The sequence below is a fragment of the Alligator mississippiensis genome, chromosome 11 (genome assembly GCF_030867095.1).
Source record: "Alligator mississippiensis isolate rAllMis1 chromosome 11, rAllMis1, whole genome shotgun sequence".
NCBI lineage: Eukaryota > Metazoa > Chordata > Crocodylia > Alligatoridae > Alligator > Alligator mississippiensis.
The window spans coordinates 40543439-40558954 of NC_081834.1; the positions used below are offsets into that span (position 1 = coordinate 40543439).

General features: G+C 49.6%; 1 protein-coding gene across 3 annotated transcripts in view; it reads right to left on the reverse strand.

Annotated features, from left to right (window-relative positions):
* Positions 1-746: 746 nt before the first annotated feature.
* Positions 747-15516, reverse strand: part of TRIP4 (thyroid hormone receptor interactor 4) — a 57264-nt gene continuing 42494 nt past the window's right edge. For all 3 annotated transcript variants that reach the window (XM_059714859.1, XM_014599955.3, XM_019477580.2), the window contains 2 exons: positions 11439-11541; positions 747-5014 (listed from right to left, as the gene is read on the reverse strand). In XM_059714859.1, coding sequence (XP_059570842.1) covers positions 4947-5014; positions 11439-11541 — 171 coding nt within the window. In that variant the 3' untranslated portion in view covers positions 747-4946. The remainder of the gene's footprint in view (positions 5015-11438; positions 11542-15516) is intronic.

The window sequence follows — 15516 nt, forward strand, 5'->3', positions numbered from 1 at the left end:
GGATGCCACAATTTGTAGGGTTTGGCTCTGTTGCAGTAATAGGATAAGTGATCAATGAAATAAGGGGAAAGGGGAAGCAGCCAACACATCTTGGGTGGTTTTGCCTCAGGCTGAGCTAGACACATAGCAGAGATCTATCAGGTCACTGCTCTGAAGGGTAGGCTTGGAAGCTGCAGTGCCCCATAGTATCACCCAGAAGGGGTAAAGAGTCAGCTTGGTCTAACGGGTGACACAGCAACCCTGGAGTCAGATGAGCTGAATTTGATCCCTGGCTCTTCCAGAGAGCCCATGTCAGCCTAGAAGAGTTGCTTCTGCTTTCTTCCTCACCCTTGGAGGCTGTAAGGCTTTCTGGGGCAGGGAGCAGCTCAGTTATCATCTGCCCAAAGCAGCTGTGACCTCAGCTGCAGCCTCCAAAGGTCATGTTAAAGATATTCCCAATCCTACCAGCCCACACCGTTTGTGTGATTAAGGCACACTGGTGTCTATAGCCAATGGCATACAAACGAGTGATATAGTCTGAATTATTCCCAGCTACTGAACTCCCCACCCCAAAGGACTGGGTACCCTCCCATTCACCGAGGATTGACAGTCAAGCAGCAGCCTTTGGCATGAGCCTGGAGGAGGTTCTCTTGAGCCATAGCAAGATGCCCCAAGTGCTTTGCCACACAACCCCTCCTCAAGGCTCTGCAGGAATACAAATCAAACACCAGAAAGGAGTGAGCGCTCTGAAAATAATATCAATCATCTGAAGGAAGGAAGGCACTTTATTTACTACAGGATCCTTCATACAAAGCTGCTTCAGAGAAAAAGTTAATCAAGCTCCAACAAGATTATCTGTGGTATAAAACACAGGAAAGATACTGAATTACATATAAATTAGCTCCTTCCCTCCCAAGGTCAGTCACTGCAGTGGGAAGTTTTGAGAAGGAGACAGCAAGTCTTCCCTGGGAAATCTGGAACAAGATGGAATTGGGAAGATGGAGACCTGTAATGAGCATGTTGCTGAGAAGCAGCTGCAGGACAGAAGACTCTCAAAGGGACCATGGCTGAGTCTGGGGAAGGGACAGAGGATCCTGACACTGTGAAACAGGTCCAAGAAAGAGGCAAGGAGTTGGTCACAGGCATCAAGAAGAGGGGAAGGTCCTGGTCACCCATCTAGTCCATCGTGCTGAGGTCAGTGCAAGTAATCAGAATGGAGAAGCAGCCCTCGGCAAGCTCCGTGCCTCTTCCTTGGGATCAGGGTGCGACTGCTGGGCATGTCACAGCAGACACAGGCCCAAAGGCAATTTCAAACTGGGTTCTTGGATGAACTAGGAGCCAGCAGGAGCCACATGAGGGCAGGTTGCTGGCACTGCATCTGTATGTTTGAGGAACAGGGGCAATTGGCCACTGCACCCTGGAGTCTGAGAACGAAGCCACAGAGGGGGATTAGGGAAAGGGATGGGGCAGGAATCTTGGCTCCATTCCCCCAGGGCCTGTCATCCCGAGGTGCTGTATGAACACAGGGCCAAAAGTCACTCACACCAGTGCACATCATCCTTCTCCACAAGGGCCGCTGCTGAGGGGAACACTGCACAGCAGGCTCCAGGAGGCAACCAGAACCAGGAAACTACCCAGGGGGCGCAGGGGGGGCCAAAAGGGTCCATGATTTTATGTCTGTGACAGACAGCACCTCCCACACACAGCAACTGAAGCAACAGTGACACTCCCTTCAGCCTGCCTAGCCTGCGGGGCCTCTCCACCCAGGTGCTGAGCTGGCTTAGTCCCCATAGCTTGTAGGGGCTGGTGAGAGCATAAGGCTACCAAGCACAGAGGCAGGGACTTTATGAGGCACACAATGGTGCTACTGCTGAGGTAGGTCTGGAGAGCTGCAAGGGAGGAGAAGGGTTCAAGTCTTAGATGATGCCCAGGGGACTGCAAACAGAGGTGGATTGTGCTGGAGACTCTTCCTCTCCCCTCAAAGCCCACCCAGATGAGTGGAGGATGAACAAAGAGGAGGCATGGGTTGCACAGTGCTGTGGCTCTCCAATGGGACAACTGGGATTTCCCAGGGGCTCTAAGGGAGACAGGTACCCAACTGGCTCTCAAGGAAAATCCCAGACCAAAAACAGCTGCTGAAGGTGACAGGTTAAAGGAGAGAAGTGAGAAATGATGCTCCTCAGAGGAGGTAAATGAAGAAGCTTGCCAGGGAAGTGGGGATGGAGCAGTGGACTCAACCCAAGCACAAGCTGCAGAGTCCATCAGGAACCCAAGATGAACTGAGCTCCGAATCCACCTGGATTCCGGTGGTAACTGAGGATTCTGGTGGCAAAATGAGGATGCTTAGCTAGCACCATTAGCCATCTCACTGTGGAGCATTTTAGCTTCATGTGCAGAACCTACAGGCCCAAACTGCCTACTGCTCACTGAGCTAAAGCAATAAAAACCTTCAGTGGTTAAAGTACTCTGGAGCATCACACAGAAAAAAAACCGATGCTGTCCTGGCATCCCAGGGCTGTGCCATCCCTTTACAGATAGCCATTCCAGTAAGTGAGAGCAGTAGAAGGGCTACTCCAACTGGTGCTGCAGGAGATGACTCTCCTGGAAACCATCCTGCCCAGAACGCTGCTCCCACACCCAAATGGCAGCATGTTCCCAGTCAGGGCTGGACTGGGAGCTGTTCTGCTGGCCCTACACCATGGGAATGTCCCTCCTCTTCTCCCCGCTCAGGTACATCCTCCAGCTTTTTAGCTCCCTTGTGCCCATGCAACCAGCAGAGGGGGCTGCAGGGACCCCTGCAATAGGGATCCAGATGTCTTGCCTGTTATTCCTCCACTGTCAAATTCTTCTGCCTCTCTGCCAGCCGTGCTGAGTTTCTCCTTCCCTCCGTGCACTGACAATCACTATAGAGCACAAGAGCCCTGTAGGACAACCTTCCTCCCAATCCTTCCAAGTCCCATGATCTCCCTCCTGACTTGACCCCTGCGGTTGATGGAGACACACAGCTTAATGTGAGAGTCCCAGTTTGGGAGCAAGGTGCTGATGTGTGCAGAACACCCAGAGTGAAGCCACGCCAGAACCAGAGGCCACCAAGAAGACATTTAACACTGGAGAGGCTAACACAGGAGTGCAGATGTGAAGGGCAGAAAGGCCCTGAAGTCAAAGTCCAGCTGGAGAGGGATGGAAAGTGGGGATTTTACAGGCTGTGCAGGATGAGAAGCAGCCACAAGAGTCCAGCTGAGAAAGCAAGCAAGAGAAGCCCCACTATCTCCCAGTCACAGGAAATGGCAGTGTCTACAAGGTAGCCTCACAGCTGACCCCAAGCCCAGCAGAACTGAGGTACACCCAGGCTTTCCTAGCTAAAATCCACACACATCTGTATGTTGATGCATATTCACCATCCCCAGAGCCTCAATGAATGGAGTGACACAAGCTGGGCAGAGACTGCTCCCAGGATAAAGGCAGCATTAGCACCTTGCCTGGTAGTGTCCTGCTGGTTGCTGCTGCCTATGCCTCCCATTGCTTAATTCTGGGACACCGAAGCAGAGATGGCATGGAGCCCTACAGGCTGCCGGCACACTGGGGTAATAGAAAGATGCAATAGAGAGGTCAGAGTGCCTCTGAACCCATTTAACTGTCAACCATGCAACAAGCCAAGCACATCTAATGAAGCAGCCCCCTCTCCAGAGGCAGATTGTGATCAGGCATTGCCCCCAAGTTCCAGTGACAGGAGCTACAAGAGGCTTTGAGGCTCTACGCTTGTGCTGCCCTCTCTGGGAGGTGGCAAGTTTCTGTTGGGAATCAGCAGTGCTTAGACCACGGCCAACTAATGCCTAGAGCAATGCAAGGCAAAGAGCACACAACCCAGTGAGCATCAGTGCATAATGGGCACAGGCATGTCAGTGCAAAGATGAAGGATTAAGGAATGAGGAAATTAATCTTGCTCCTAACGCCAAGTTGTTGGGTTGTTTTTCTCTGAAGCCGTGCACACAACGGCTGGAGGGCAGCCAGCTCACATGGGGAGGCTGCTGGTTTGATAAAAATCAGAACAGGGAGATTTAAGGCTGTGCAGATGCTGAAGATGCCAAGCACAGCGGCTCCCAGCTCACAGGAGCAGCCTTGCAAACAAAGCTTCTGAATCAGAGGGCAAAGATTCAACTCCGCTTTTCCTCTACAACCCTGCACACATGCTTAACAGAGGCACAGACAAAGCTCAGGGGCTGGGGGTGCAGTTCAGTATTGCTAACATTTAGACCTCTTCTGCCTTGGTCCCTTCCAAGTTATCCATGTTTCCTGTTATAACATAGGCCACGGCACGTCGCAGTGGCAGGGGGCAGCTTCAGCAAGAATCAATGCCAAGGCATCTCTCTGAGCAGCTGCAGCAACAGCTCCCTCAAGCCTAGTGCTATAATGTGTCTGACCCTCTCTGGCCAGAGGACCTAGAGTCACAATCTGTCACATCACCGAGTTGCCCGGAGAGAAGAATCCTGCCAAAGCAAAGACCAAGCCAGATCAAACCTGCTGAGACAGAAGGAGCTGCTGGCTGAAGCCAGAGCTGGCCTGTTTCTGGATGCTGTGGACCAGCACTGGGACTGCTGTGTGTTGTAGCCTGGCCTATCAGATACAGCCAGATACCAGCACTCTACTGAGTTTGCCTTCTAAAAGGAGGATAGTGGGGAGAGGGTTCCACAGCCCAAACAACAATGTTTTGTGGCACAAGGCTCCACCCATGCAGGGAGTTTGGCACTAATGTTTCTTCCTTTAATGGCTTTCAAATACATCATACTATATTAATACATTTTTAATAAGTCACAGGTGCCCCCCCTTCCCGTAAGCACCTGCCTTTCAGAACTTTCCATGTCATCTTTGCAGCCTCCAGTTCTAAGGGACCCAAGGAGACAGAGCAGGCAGCCAGCTGGGCCAGCATCCTGGGCTGTGTGGGAATCTCAGCCTGGCTGTCCCACCATTCACAGGAGTGCTTTCTGCTTCATTAACCCCTTCTTTGCTCCCTGATGAATCTTTGAATCCAGTTTCCCTGCGAAGGGGAAAGAAAGGGGAGGGGGAAGGGGGAAAAAAGAAAGTCATTCTTTATTTTTAAATGCAATTTGCAATGCAAATCAGCTGGAGGCAGCAAGGTCTCCTAGTTAGTGTGTTCCTGTCACATTCAATTATCCTGCTTGAGGAGGCAGGCATTTCCAAACTTCAGTGTCTCGCTCTGTTGGCGTGACACAGGGAGCTGGGAGGCATCGTGTGTGATGCAGGGGGGAAATTACGGGGGCCTTTGGCAAGGAGGAGGAGAAGTGAACCTCCATAGCTCCCCTGGCTACAAGCTCTGCTCAGCAGTAGGATCCATGCATGACGTGTTTTCAGGACTATGCATACTGAGCGCATCTTCCCCAGGCACTGCATGGGAGAGATGTCCCTGCAACATGTCAGCTTGCTGCGTAACATGGGCCTCGCCACCACAATGTTAAGGAAACCTGCCCTTCTCAGTCAGAGCAGGCTCCCCGCTGCACAGGGCCAGTGACCTGAAGAAGCACAGTAGAGAAGGCTGGAGGCTTGTGTAGCTACCTAACAGACAAAGGGCTGGCCACATGCTGTAGGAGTCAGAGTTTGCAGCCTGTGGGGCTCTTCCTAAAGGAAAATCTGGCTAAGAAGTCTCTCCAGACTGAAGCCTTGCTAATGGGAAGCACATCACTGCCTCCCACCTCAGCACAAAGCAGCCCAGGGACACCACATGGCTATACCCACAGCTAGGCATTCCCTCTTAACAGCAGCAGGCCCCTGGGCTGACCCTGCCTCCCTTGGGCAGTTAGGCAGGTTGTTGCATTAGGTCATGACTTAGGTTCCCTTCTTTTTGCTTCATCTCCCCCCACCAACCATATCCCAGCTCTCCAGAGCAATATATGCTGTTTCTTTCCCATTCAGTGCACCCACAAATCGTAGCCAGGTTTCTGACAGTGCTGAGACTTCCACAAACCAGGCAACAGCCAAAATAAAGCCATGTGGCTCTGGTCTCCCATGAGTCTCCACTCATCTCTGCCCTGCCCTCCCAGAGAGGGGTGTGCAGCAGCAGGTCCACCAACCACCAGCCAGAGAGAGGCAAGGTACTCCTAAGTTATCACGGTCACTCCAGAGAGGGCTGCAGGGTTCCTGGCTCTGTGCAGATGCTTTGATCCCTGGCAGATTGATGGCTGGTGTCAAAATTCATAACACATCGTTCCAGCCAGAATAGAAATTGCTCTGGCCCTTCCCAGCAGTGGCTGGCTGCCACTGGCATGCTCCATACTGCTCCTGCCCTATCATCAAGGCGGCTTCTGCGCTGTGGGGGTGACAGCTCCTCTGACCAAGGACATGCAGCCAAAGCCAGGGCAGGCACTCTTCCCTCCTGCTCTCAGATCAAACCTCCCATCTCCTGTGCTCTCATCCACGTGACCCCACAGAGCCCCTACTTACACTGGAAGATTCTGCGCCATGCTGGATTCCACCCGTGGCAGACAGAGGCAGCCCTCAGCTCTTACAGCCTGGGCACACATTCGGCCACCTCCCTCGCTGTTATTTGTATTCCTTAACCAGTGTGCTGCAGCGGCTCCCTCAATCCCCATCCATCGCTCGGCGAGACAGGAACATTAGTTAGGGGGATCGGCTTGCATTGATCTCTGCTCTGTCAGAGCACTCGCTGGCTTTAAACACGCTCATCCATAACCAGCAGGAACTCATTAGCTCCATCCGTTGGAGCACTCTCTCCCCACAACGACACATGCTGCTGTCCAAGCAGAGCCTGAGCTGGCAGGACTGAGCACACAAGCAGCTGCTGCCCAGAAGCCCTGCACAGAGGGGCAGGAGTTAAATAATGCTTGCTACTGCCTGCAGAGGTTTCTCCAAGCAGACTAGGCAGGTATATATTAGCCATGGGAGCTGGGATCAGTGCTATCGAACACTGGCAGGCGAACAGCAGTGACTTGGGCTGACAGCAACTGCCTCCAGGCAGGTGAGATCTCCCTTCAGAATAAAGCCAACAAAACTCTGCCATGAAAAGTCAAAGCTTGTCATCACAGCCCTGAAGAACATCGCCCAGCTGGGCACTAGCTCTGCTCTCTAGGTTACTGTACCATCTCATCCTGGTGGATGGGACCATCCCACAACATTTCTGCTTTGGTCCCATGTCACAAGGTCACATTCACTGGGAAACAGGACCATCTTGGGCAGTGGGGAAGTTCTGGAAGGACAAGACGACTGCATGCAGTTGCTGTGTGTGTAGCTCTTAACATTTCAGAGCCAGGTCTGAGCACGGAAGCCACTTGGGCACATGCTGGCAGGGCTTAGGAAGTATTCCCCCACCCCGGAGACAAATGCTTTCTCTTTCTGAAAAACAATAGTATCTTGGGCGACCAATTCCAGCTCAAAGCAGTGACAGCCTAGCAGTCATCACTCATGAGGATGCCTTGCTTACAGTATTTGCTGCTTTGCTCAGAAACTCCTGCCAGAACAGGGGTGGAGCATCAAATCCCAGATGCTTCCTCTCCCTGTATCTCTCTGGGTTTGGCAGATTTCCCTGAAAATGATCCTCAGCCTGAAAAGTGTCCTCAGCCTGGATTCAGTATTGAGTCTGCTACCTGGCCAACCCTCTGCTATAATCTGTACTCCACAGGGAGCTTTTAGGGCTTAGGATTCTGGGGTGCACAACTCTTCTGCAAAACCCAGAACTGCTCATCTCTTACGCTTGCTCACAGTTCCAGTGGGAGGGCAGAGGGACAAAAAGAGGGTTTGCAAAAAGAATCAGCAACAGAATTGCAGGGTGCAGCATGCAGGCTTCCCCTGTCATGGCTCTCAGCCACCATGCAAGAACGGCAGCCAAGGGAAAGTTAGAGTTGTGATTGCAGAAATGGAATGGCCCAAGTCCTGGAAAATCTACTGGAGGGCATCTCTGATACCCAAGCTGCCTCCTGGGGACTGACTGCCCCTAGCAGAGTGTTTCCACCCTCAGCTTCTACAATTATGTGAAGATTTGGAATGAGCCTCCTCTGGCTGAAATGGAGGTGTGATTAGACACCACATGCCCAATCCATTCTGAGCTCCGACTGCCAAGCACGCCAGACCAGCGTGTTACAGAACGCCGGGTTTTTCAGCAGGAGGAGAATGCCAGGGGAGTGACAAAGTCAGCTATTTGCTTCCATTTTGTACTGTCAAGAGCTCTGACAAGCCCAGGCGCTTGGCTTCACATTCAGCACCAACATCCCAAGTGCAGTTGCTTCTCCTTATCCCCAAGGACCCAACAGACCAAGAAAGCTCTCCAGCTCAATGAGCTGGTGAAAACCTAGCTTATGCAGAACCAGGACACAGCTATGAATAAGGTAACCAGGCACTGGGACTTCCATTCTCTCCAAGCTGAAATCATCTCATTTAAGTTTTCCTTCCCCTCTTGCTCCAGACAGCAAATCCCACTGAATGCCCCACCTCCAACCTCTGCTCCCTGAACCCAGAGCAGGACAGGAGCTCACTGCTGCTACCCTCCATTATTACTGATGGAACAGGAGACCAACTCAGAGAAGCTTGGGAGTGCAGGAGGTGAGAGCCCCTCCGAAGCCAAGCCTGGACTAGGGAACACTACCACAAGAACGATGGGGCAAGCAAGGGGCCTCCTGCATTCAGAAATAAATGGAAACATATTTCTCTGGCTCAGCTTCCCCTTCCCAAGTCACAATCCCCCTGACTGCCCCCTCACATGCAACCAATAACTCTATCCACAACTGGGGCTATTTTCTAGTAGTCCAGTGCAGAAAAGAAAAGACAGAGCAGTAGTTCTCTTAGAAGTGTTCAGCTGCTATTGTGATGGTGGCCATATAACTAGTGACAAGACAGGAGGCAAACCCAACTTCTGTGTGACCAAACCAAGGACCTTTGTTTCACAAGTACAGGTCAAAAAGACATGGTGGTTGCTGCTTAGGTTACATTTCCAGGCACTCCTGTAGCCCAGTGGTGATCAACTTTTTGGTCCCATGGGCCAGATTTGTGGCACAGAGTCAGTCTGGGGGCTGAATCAAGCCCTGTGCCAGGATCAGGCCCTGGGGCCTGTCACTGCCCCCTCCCACCGCTGCATGCTGGGATTGGGTCCCTAGTGCTGGCTCTCCTGGCTCCCACACCAGGATTGGATCCTGGGGCCCGGCACTACCCTAACCCGATCCATTGCACAGGGCCCACGGCTCCCTACGGACCTGGAAATTTGGTAGCAGGGGAGCAGTGGCACTACTCCCCTGCCACCAAATTTCTGGACCCATGAGGTGTCCTGTGGGCCAAGTGATATGGCACCATGGGCTGGATCTGGCTCGTGGGCTGGAGGTTGTGTACCCTTGCTGTAGCCTATCAGCCTGTTCAGATGGGAATGTGATAGGGATCCCCATTCCAGGCTTTACTATCATGAGAAGGTCCCTTCCCTGACTTGTCACAAGTCTTGTCTGTGCAGCCTGCAATGATCGATCGCATCTTCCCTGCAGGGGAACTTGTAACCTCCACAATCTCACTGCTCCTGCTGCTGCTCCTTCACAACACATCCTGTCAGAAGGGAGCCATGGAAGGCAAAGCCGGCAGAGGGAGGGGGGCACTTAGGTAGCCTCAGGCACAGCTAGCTCCCTTCCAGTCTAGTAAACTGATCCCTCTTCAAGCAGGAAGCTGTCACAACACAAAGCATGCGATGCGACAGATGGGAGCCAGGAAGCACTCGTACCCAGAGATGCAGAGACAAGAGGAGGTTGCTGCCCAGTACTTGCACAGCATAGAGCGCAACAGTGTTTCAGCCAGTCACTACACCCAGCTGGCTGACTGGACTCCATCACCCTGACCTGATGAAGGAATATGTGGCAATCAGGGATGCAGCACGAAACAAAGGGGGGAAGTTTCCAAGGGGACAAAGTCAGAGAGTTGAGACCCAAATGCAATGCCCATCATAGGGACATACTAAAAGCACAAAGACCCCTTTCTCAGAAAGAACCTGCCACCTTGCTTCCCGATTCACAACACATCCAACAGAATCAGAGCTACCAGGTCGCAACTGATTCCATGGACAAGGTGTGCGCTTCCTCCACAAGTCCTGCAGCTGGGGCTGACCAAGTACTGTCATGACAGCAACCACATGCTCCTTCCTGATGCCAGTGCTGCTGCATAAACAAAGAAGCAAACCCAGCCCAGCCACCATGTCCCCCTGAGCTCCTGGGGAAAACACGGTGCAGCACGAGCTTCAAATGCCTCATGAAAAACAAACAGACCCCACACAGCTCAATCAATGGAGAGAGGAAAGCCCAGCGTCCTTCAAAAAGGTGTTTGTTAGCTACTCCCAAGAAACACGGCTGCTTCTCAATGCCATCAGCTAACTACTCCCAATGAAACACACTGCAAATTAGAGAGAAAACCTAGTAGTAATCAGCTCTGCTAAACAAACAGCTGAGACTTTTTTTTTTCTTTGCTTATGCTGTTTTTAGCCTGTCAAATTAATTTCTCCCATCCCCAGAAACCATGTGCGGCACCTTCCCTTGGCTGTGAGGTGGGGATGCTGCTAATAAGGACAAAGCTGATTGTACGCTGCCCAGCTGCTGTATCCATCTTCTGTTCTGTTTATGGCGGCAGGCAGCAATAACCAACAGCCTGTGGAGGGTTGGTTGCTCATAAAAACGGACTAACAGCACTGGCAAGCATCATGTGGGCAGATGCTACGCAAGCTTCTCTATACAGCTCTGCCAGTGCATTCCTGACCTGCAGCATACTGCACACAGCTCTACCAAAGGCAGCACTTCCATCTGGACCTGCAGCCCACCCACCCCCCCCCACAGCCCTCGCCTTCAGAGAGCCAAGCAAACCTATTTGTTTGGCAACTTCATAACACACACAAATGTGTAGGAGTGATTAAACTGAGACCCATCACACTCATTTTCCCTTGAGATGGTAAGATAAGACCTGAATTCCAGTCTATAAAGGTGGAAGGGTAGTCCAATTACCACTGCGCTAGAGAGACAGTACTCCCTTTGCCAACACAGCTAACATGGGGACACTGTGGTTTTGCTACTTTCCATATGTGAAGGGATGTTTTTGACTCTATTGGATATAAAGGTTTACCACTTCATCAAGTAACCTGGTATGCTCAGTCAGACTCCAGGTGCTAGGGCTAGAAACAGATCAACTGCAGACACACATTTCCTACTTGCACACGAGGAGGCTAAGACTGCAGAAGTGTTAGCAGGGGCGCAGGAAGGGGGAAGAGGCATGTGTTTTAAAGGAGGTGACATCTGGGGAAAGGAGACCCATAGAAGAAAACACTCCAGATGTGTTTGCATTATTAAACAAATGCTTGCGGATTACAGAATGCCACACAAAGCCTGTCAACTTTTATAAAGAACGGAAGTAGGGGTGGAGATAAAAATAGGTAGACAAGGGCTAGAAAAAGGTGGCTGTAGGGTGCCAAAACTTACAGATTTTGTGTTTTCCTTTGATGGGAAACTTCACGATCATCTCTTGGGCGTGGGCACAGATGAAGACAAATGGAGACCCAGACTCCTCGCTCAAATCTGGATACTGCAAAAACAAATAGACAGGGAGTGGGGCTGAGAGAGAAGCCTGATGTTTACAAGTTGCACAAGACAGGTACATTCTTGGTGCAATGGAAGTAAAGTCAGGACTTAGGGCTGTGGCTATACCCCTTGGCTTCACTGTTTCTAAACTGAATGTTTTTGGGGTTCAGGTTAATCACTTTTATATCACCCCTCTAACTAACCAAGCACATGTTTGTGATTAGATGCAGCCTCACCCTTCTGTGGTACAGATCCACTTTGAGAACTTCATGTTTCTAAGGGGCTTATGGACAGAACACCATAGGTATAAACGGTGCTTTGCCAAATACATCCAAAAAAAAAAAAAAAAGACCTCTACCTGAGGAGCTTAATCTAACTCAGACTAACATGGCACTATAAACAGGTCAACAGTTCAAAAAGGAGTCAGAGCAAAGATACAGCTGGTTGAAAGAGCTGTGCAAGGAAAGCTATTTTCCTTATTACATCCAGTACAGATCATATCAGGAGTGTAAGTCCACTCTCTGGAGTGATTTCACTACAGTGAAAACATGTGGGGAATCTGTTCAGGAAAACAGTAACCAGAACCTTTTTTTCACTAACCAAGAAGGAATAAAAGATTCTTGGAGAAAGAGGAACATGCAAATCCTCCTGTCTGGACATAGTCCAGCCTTCACTAATGTTCAGAAGGTGACATGCAAACCTCTTACAGGGAAAAAAAGGTATATTAGCATGGTTTAAGGGCCTAGATTAGTAACAGAAAACGAACTGACCCACACACATAATGGAACTGCATGTGTCCCAGTAGCTAGGATACAACCCAAAGAGTTATCTTTCCCCAGGGAACCATGGCTTAGCTGGATTGTGACTGGGAAATTGTTTCCCATTCATGGTATGATATCATAACTGTCTTCCCTTCCCCATTCCATTAGCAGACCTGGTAAAGGCCATTGCTGTGGACAGGACATCACACCAGATGGAAGAAGGGATTTGGATAAAAATGGTAAATGCATGATTTTTAGGGTATTTGGAAAAAAAAAAAAATCACTTCCTCTTTCACTGAGCTGCCAGGCAGCTTTTGGGTTTATTCTCTGACAGCTGGACATGGAAAGCAGAGCAGGGGGTAACTGGCCTTTCTTGTGCTGCATAAGAGTGTTGCCAACAGCCGTGGGGGGGGTGGAACACAGAATCCTTTGTACGTCAATGAAATTATTTCCAGACCCCTTTCATAACTGCGTTGACTGCACAGTGCATGAATGAACACACACTCACTATAATGCTACTCTGGGTGCTGATAGTTTTCTGCCATGCAGTACAAATTCCTTTGTGCAAGCACAGGCAAAGGGAAAAGAAAAGAGAAACCTCCTCTCAGATACTGATTAACAAAACAGCGGCAACTACTGAATCAGAGCCCATTACAGAATGATTCTTCCCAATTCTAGGAGCTGGAGTAACAGATTTCTGCAGAGGTACCCGACACGTGTTCCTCTGAAGATTAGGGGGCCATGACTAATGGTCATTCACAAGTCAAACAGGATTCAGTTGGTCCCAAATCAAACAAAGCCTTGTACCTTTGCCTGACAAATCACTTGCCCCATGTTCACAAATGTTACCACCAAGCCATACTACTTTAGAAGTTTCTTTCCCTTTCATACACAGACAGCTCATTTGATAATGGAGCCAGAGAAAGCACAGCCTGCTAACTGTGCGGGCATGGCCTCCTGTTATTATAGGACTTAGATAAACGCACACCCATCACACACCACACAATAGCAGCAATCCCCTCAATTCCAGTCCATCCCTAAACCACAAGGTTCTTCTCCTCACCCTGGGCACTCATCCCAAACCAACTGGTAGGGTATTGTGCTTTTATAGCAGCAGGGAAGTCACCAAAGCCGGAGACACGAGCCCATGCATTTAACGATTCACCTGCTCAAAAGCTCTGCACAAACTCTGGAAAGGGTTGTTTCATTTAAACAGGGCCTTTACCAGCAGGACTTTTTGCAGGCTTGAAAATGTAGGCAAAGCCCCCCACTCACATGGATCAGCTCCATTTCCACCCCCAGCGAGATCTTCCCCACTGTGGAATTCAAGGTAACGATGACATTCTTTAGCTGCAGGAGGGGCCAGGTTGATAGCCTTTTTATCATGGAAACTGTTACCATGGTCATTACAAGATCCCATTAGTAGCACAAGTGTAAAGCAGGCCTTTTAATTAAAAGTTTGACTTCTGGAACAGGAGACTAGGTCAGCAAGCTGTGCAGTGAAAAGCAGCACACAGGAATGTGGCACAAGGCTGGAGTCATTCTTCCAACATGCTACATTCACTCAGAAGAGCTGGGTATGCAGTGTGCTGAGCAGTGCGAGTCTGTGTATTGGGCACTGTGACTCATTCGAGTTAGACCCCCAGAGCAGGCAGGTCGGAGGCTGCAGGCTAATTGCCAGTGTAGTCCTTCAGACAGGCAAAGTTTAAAGGCAATCACAACCTGAACCAGTTAAAGTAGTGAGAACCAGCAAAGCTAATGAATTGCCTAATGAATTACGGGTTCTTACAAGAGATTTTAATCCTTGACAAAAGAGAGAGAGAGTGGATAGAGTAGGAATAGTAGAACAACTCAAACAACTAAGATGAACATCTCCAGTGCACTAGGGGACAATGACAGAGGGCATTCGTTACATATGATGGCCCCTAGGTAGGCATGAGCTTTGCCTCCCACTAGATTATGACTCCCACAGACAAAAACATCTTGGGACCTAAATTAATTCATTCTGAACCTAAAAGTCAGAGGACAGGCACTGGAATCATCTGGTTCCATGGGCTGGAACGACGTCTCTTTTCTACCTCTTAGCAGATCTATCTCTTGGACTTTGCTGTGTGTTCTTGCCTTTCTGCTTCCTTTCTAGAATAGGGCACTTAGACTTTGTTGGAGTTTAGCAGGACTTGCTTACACAACCTCCCTGCTGCTGCAGAGGATGTTAGTTTCTTCAGTTCTGCCTTGAAGGGACTTTAAATTAAAGAAGGTAGCTGGAAGGAACCAAACATTTAAAGCTACAAACCCAGTTTTTTGTATAATTGCTCCCAAGTGGATGCTGACCCTAATTATATTGCAGTCATTATTGCTTAGCAGTTAAACCACAGTTCCTGCTTAAACCAACCCATACAAGTCACTCAGGAGTAAGCCAAGGGTAGTCTCTCCTCTTATACACTCCCCAAGTAGCTGTCCAAGAAGCCATCATTTAGGACATTAAGAAATCGCTTCTCTCAACCGTGTCTCAAACATGGCATACATTAAATTCTAAATAGCTGAAAGCCTTATTATCCTATTTGAGCAAATACAGTGTGCACTCTCAACATAGTATACTATCACTAGTCTGACCAAAAGGCAAGCAATGTAACTGATAGATATACCTGGGTTCTTGTGACCTAGAATGTGTATTTCTACAAGTCTGCTCTAGTCAGAAATATTCTTTCATTAGATACTACCCAACAGGTAAATGATCACTCTTCTACCTCTATGACTTCATGCATCTTTCCAGTATAGTTTCCCTGGGCATTGGAACATCCCACAGATGTATATCCCCGCTGCTTCAGAGATGCCTCATCAAACAGGCAGGCATTTTAGCTCGCTCACCCTTGCTTTTCACTGTACATTACAAGATGAAAAAGCCTGCACCATGACCCCAAACTGTACAGGTTCTTTTATTACTGATCATGGATAAAAAAACCCTGTGTGACTTTGGTGCACAAGTCCCATTTTTTCCCCACAGTAATTTAGGACCTGCAGTTCCAAAGACTTTCAATGAGTCTAAAGCTCCCAAATCACTTGGAAAAAATCTATCTCTGGGAATGAGTTCTATGAAACCCCCTTATCTGACACCCTGTCTTACATAGTATGGTTGAGCCCCCCTGACACCCCTCCAAGGCACCTGGAATTTCTCTCCTGTTCACACCACCATGCAATTCATACACAGCTAATAAAAA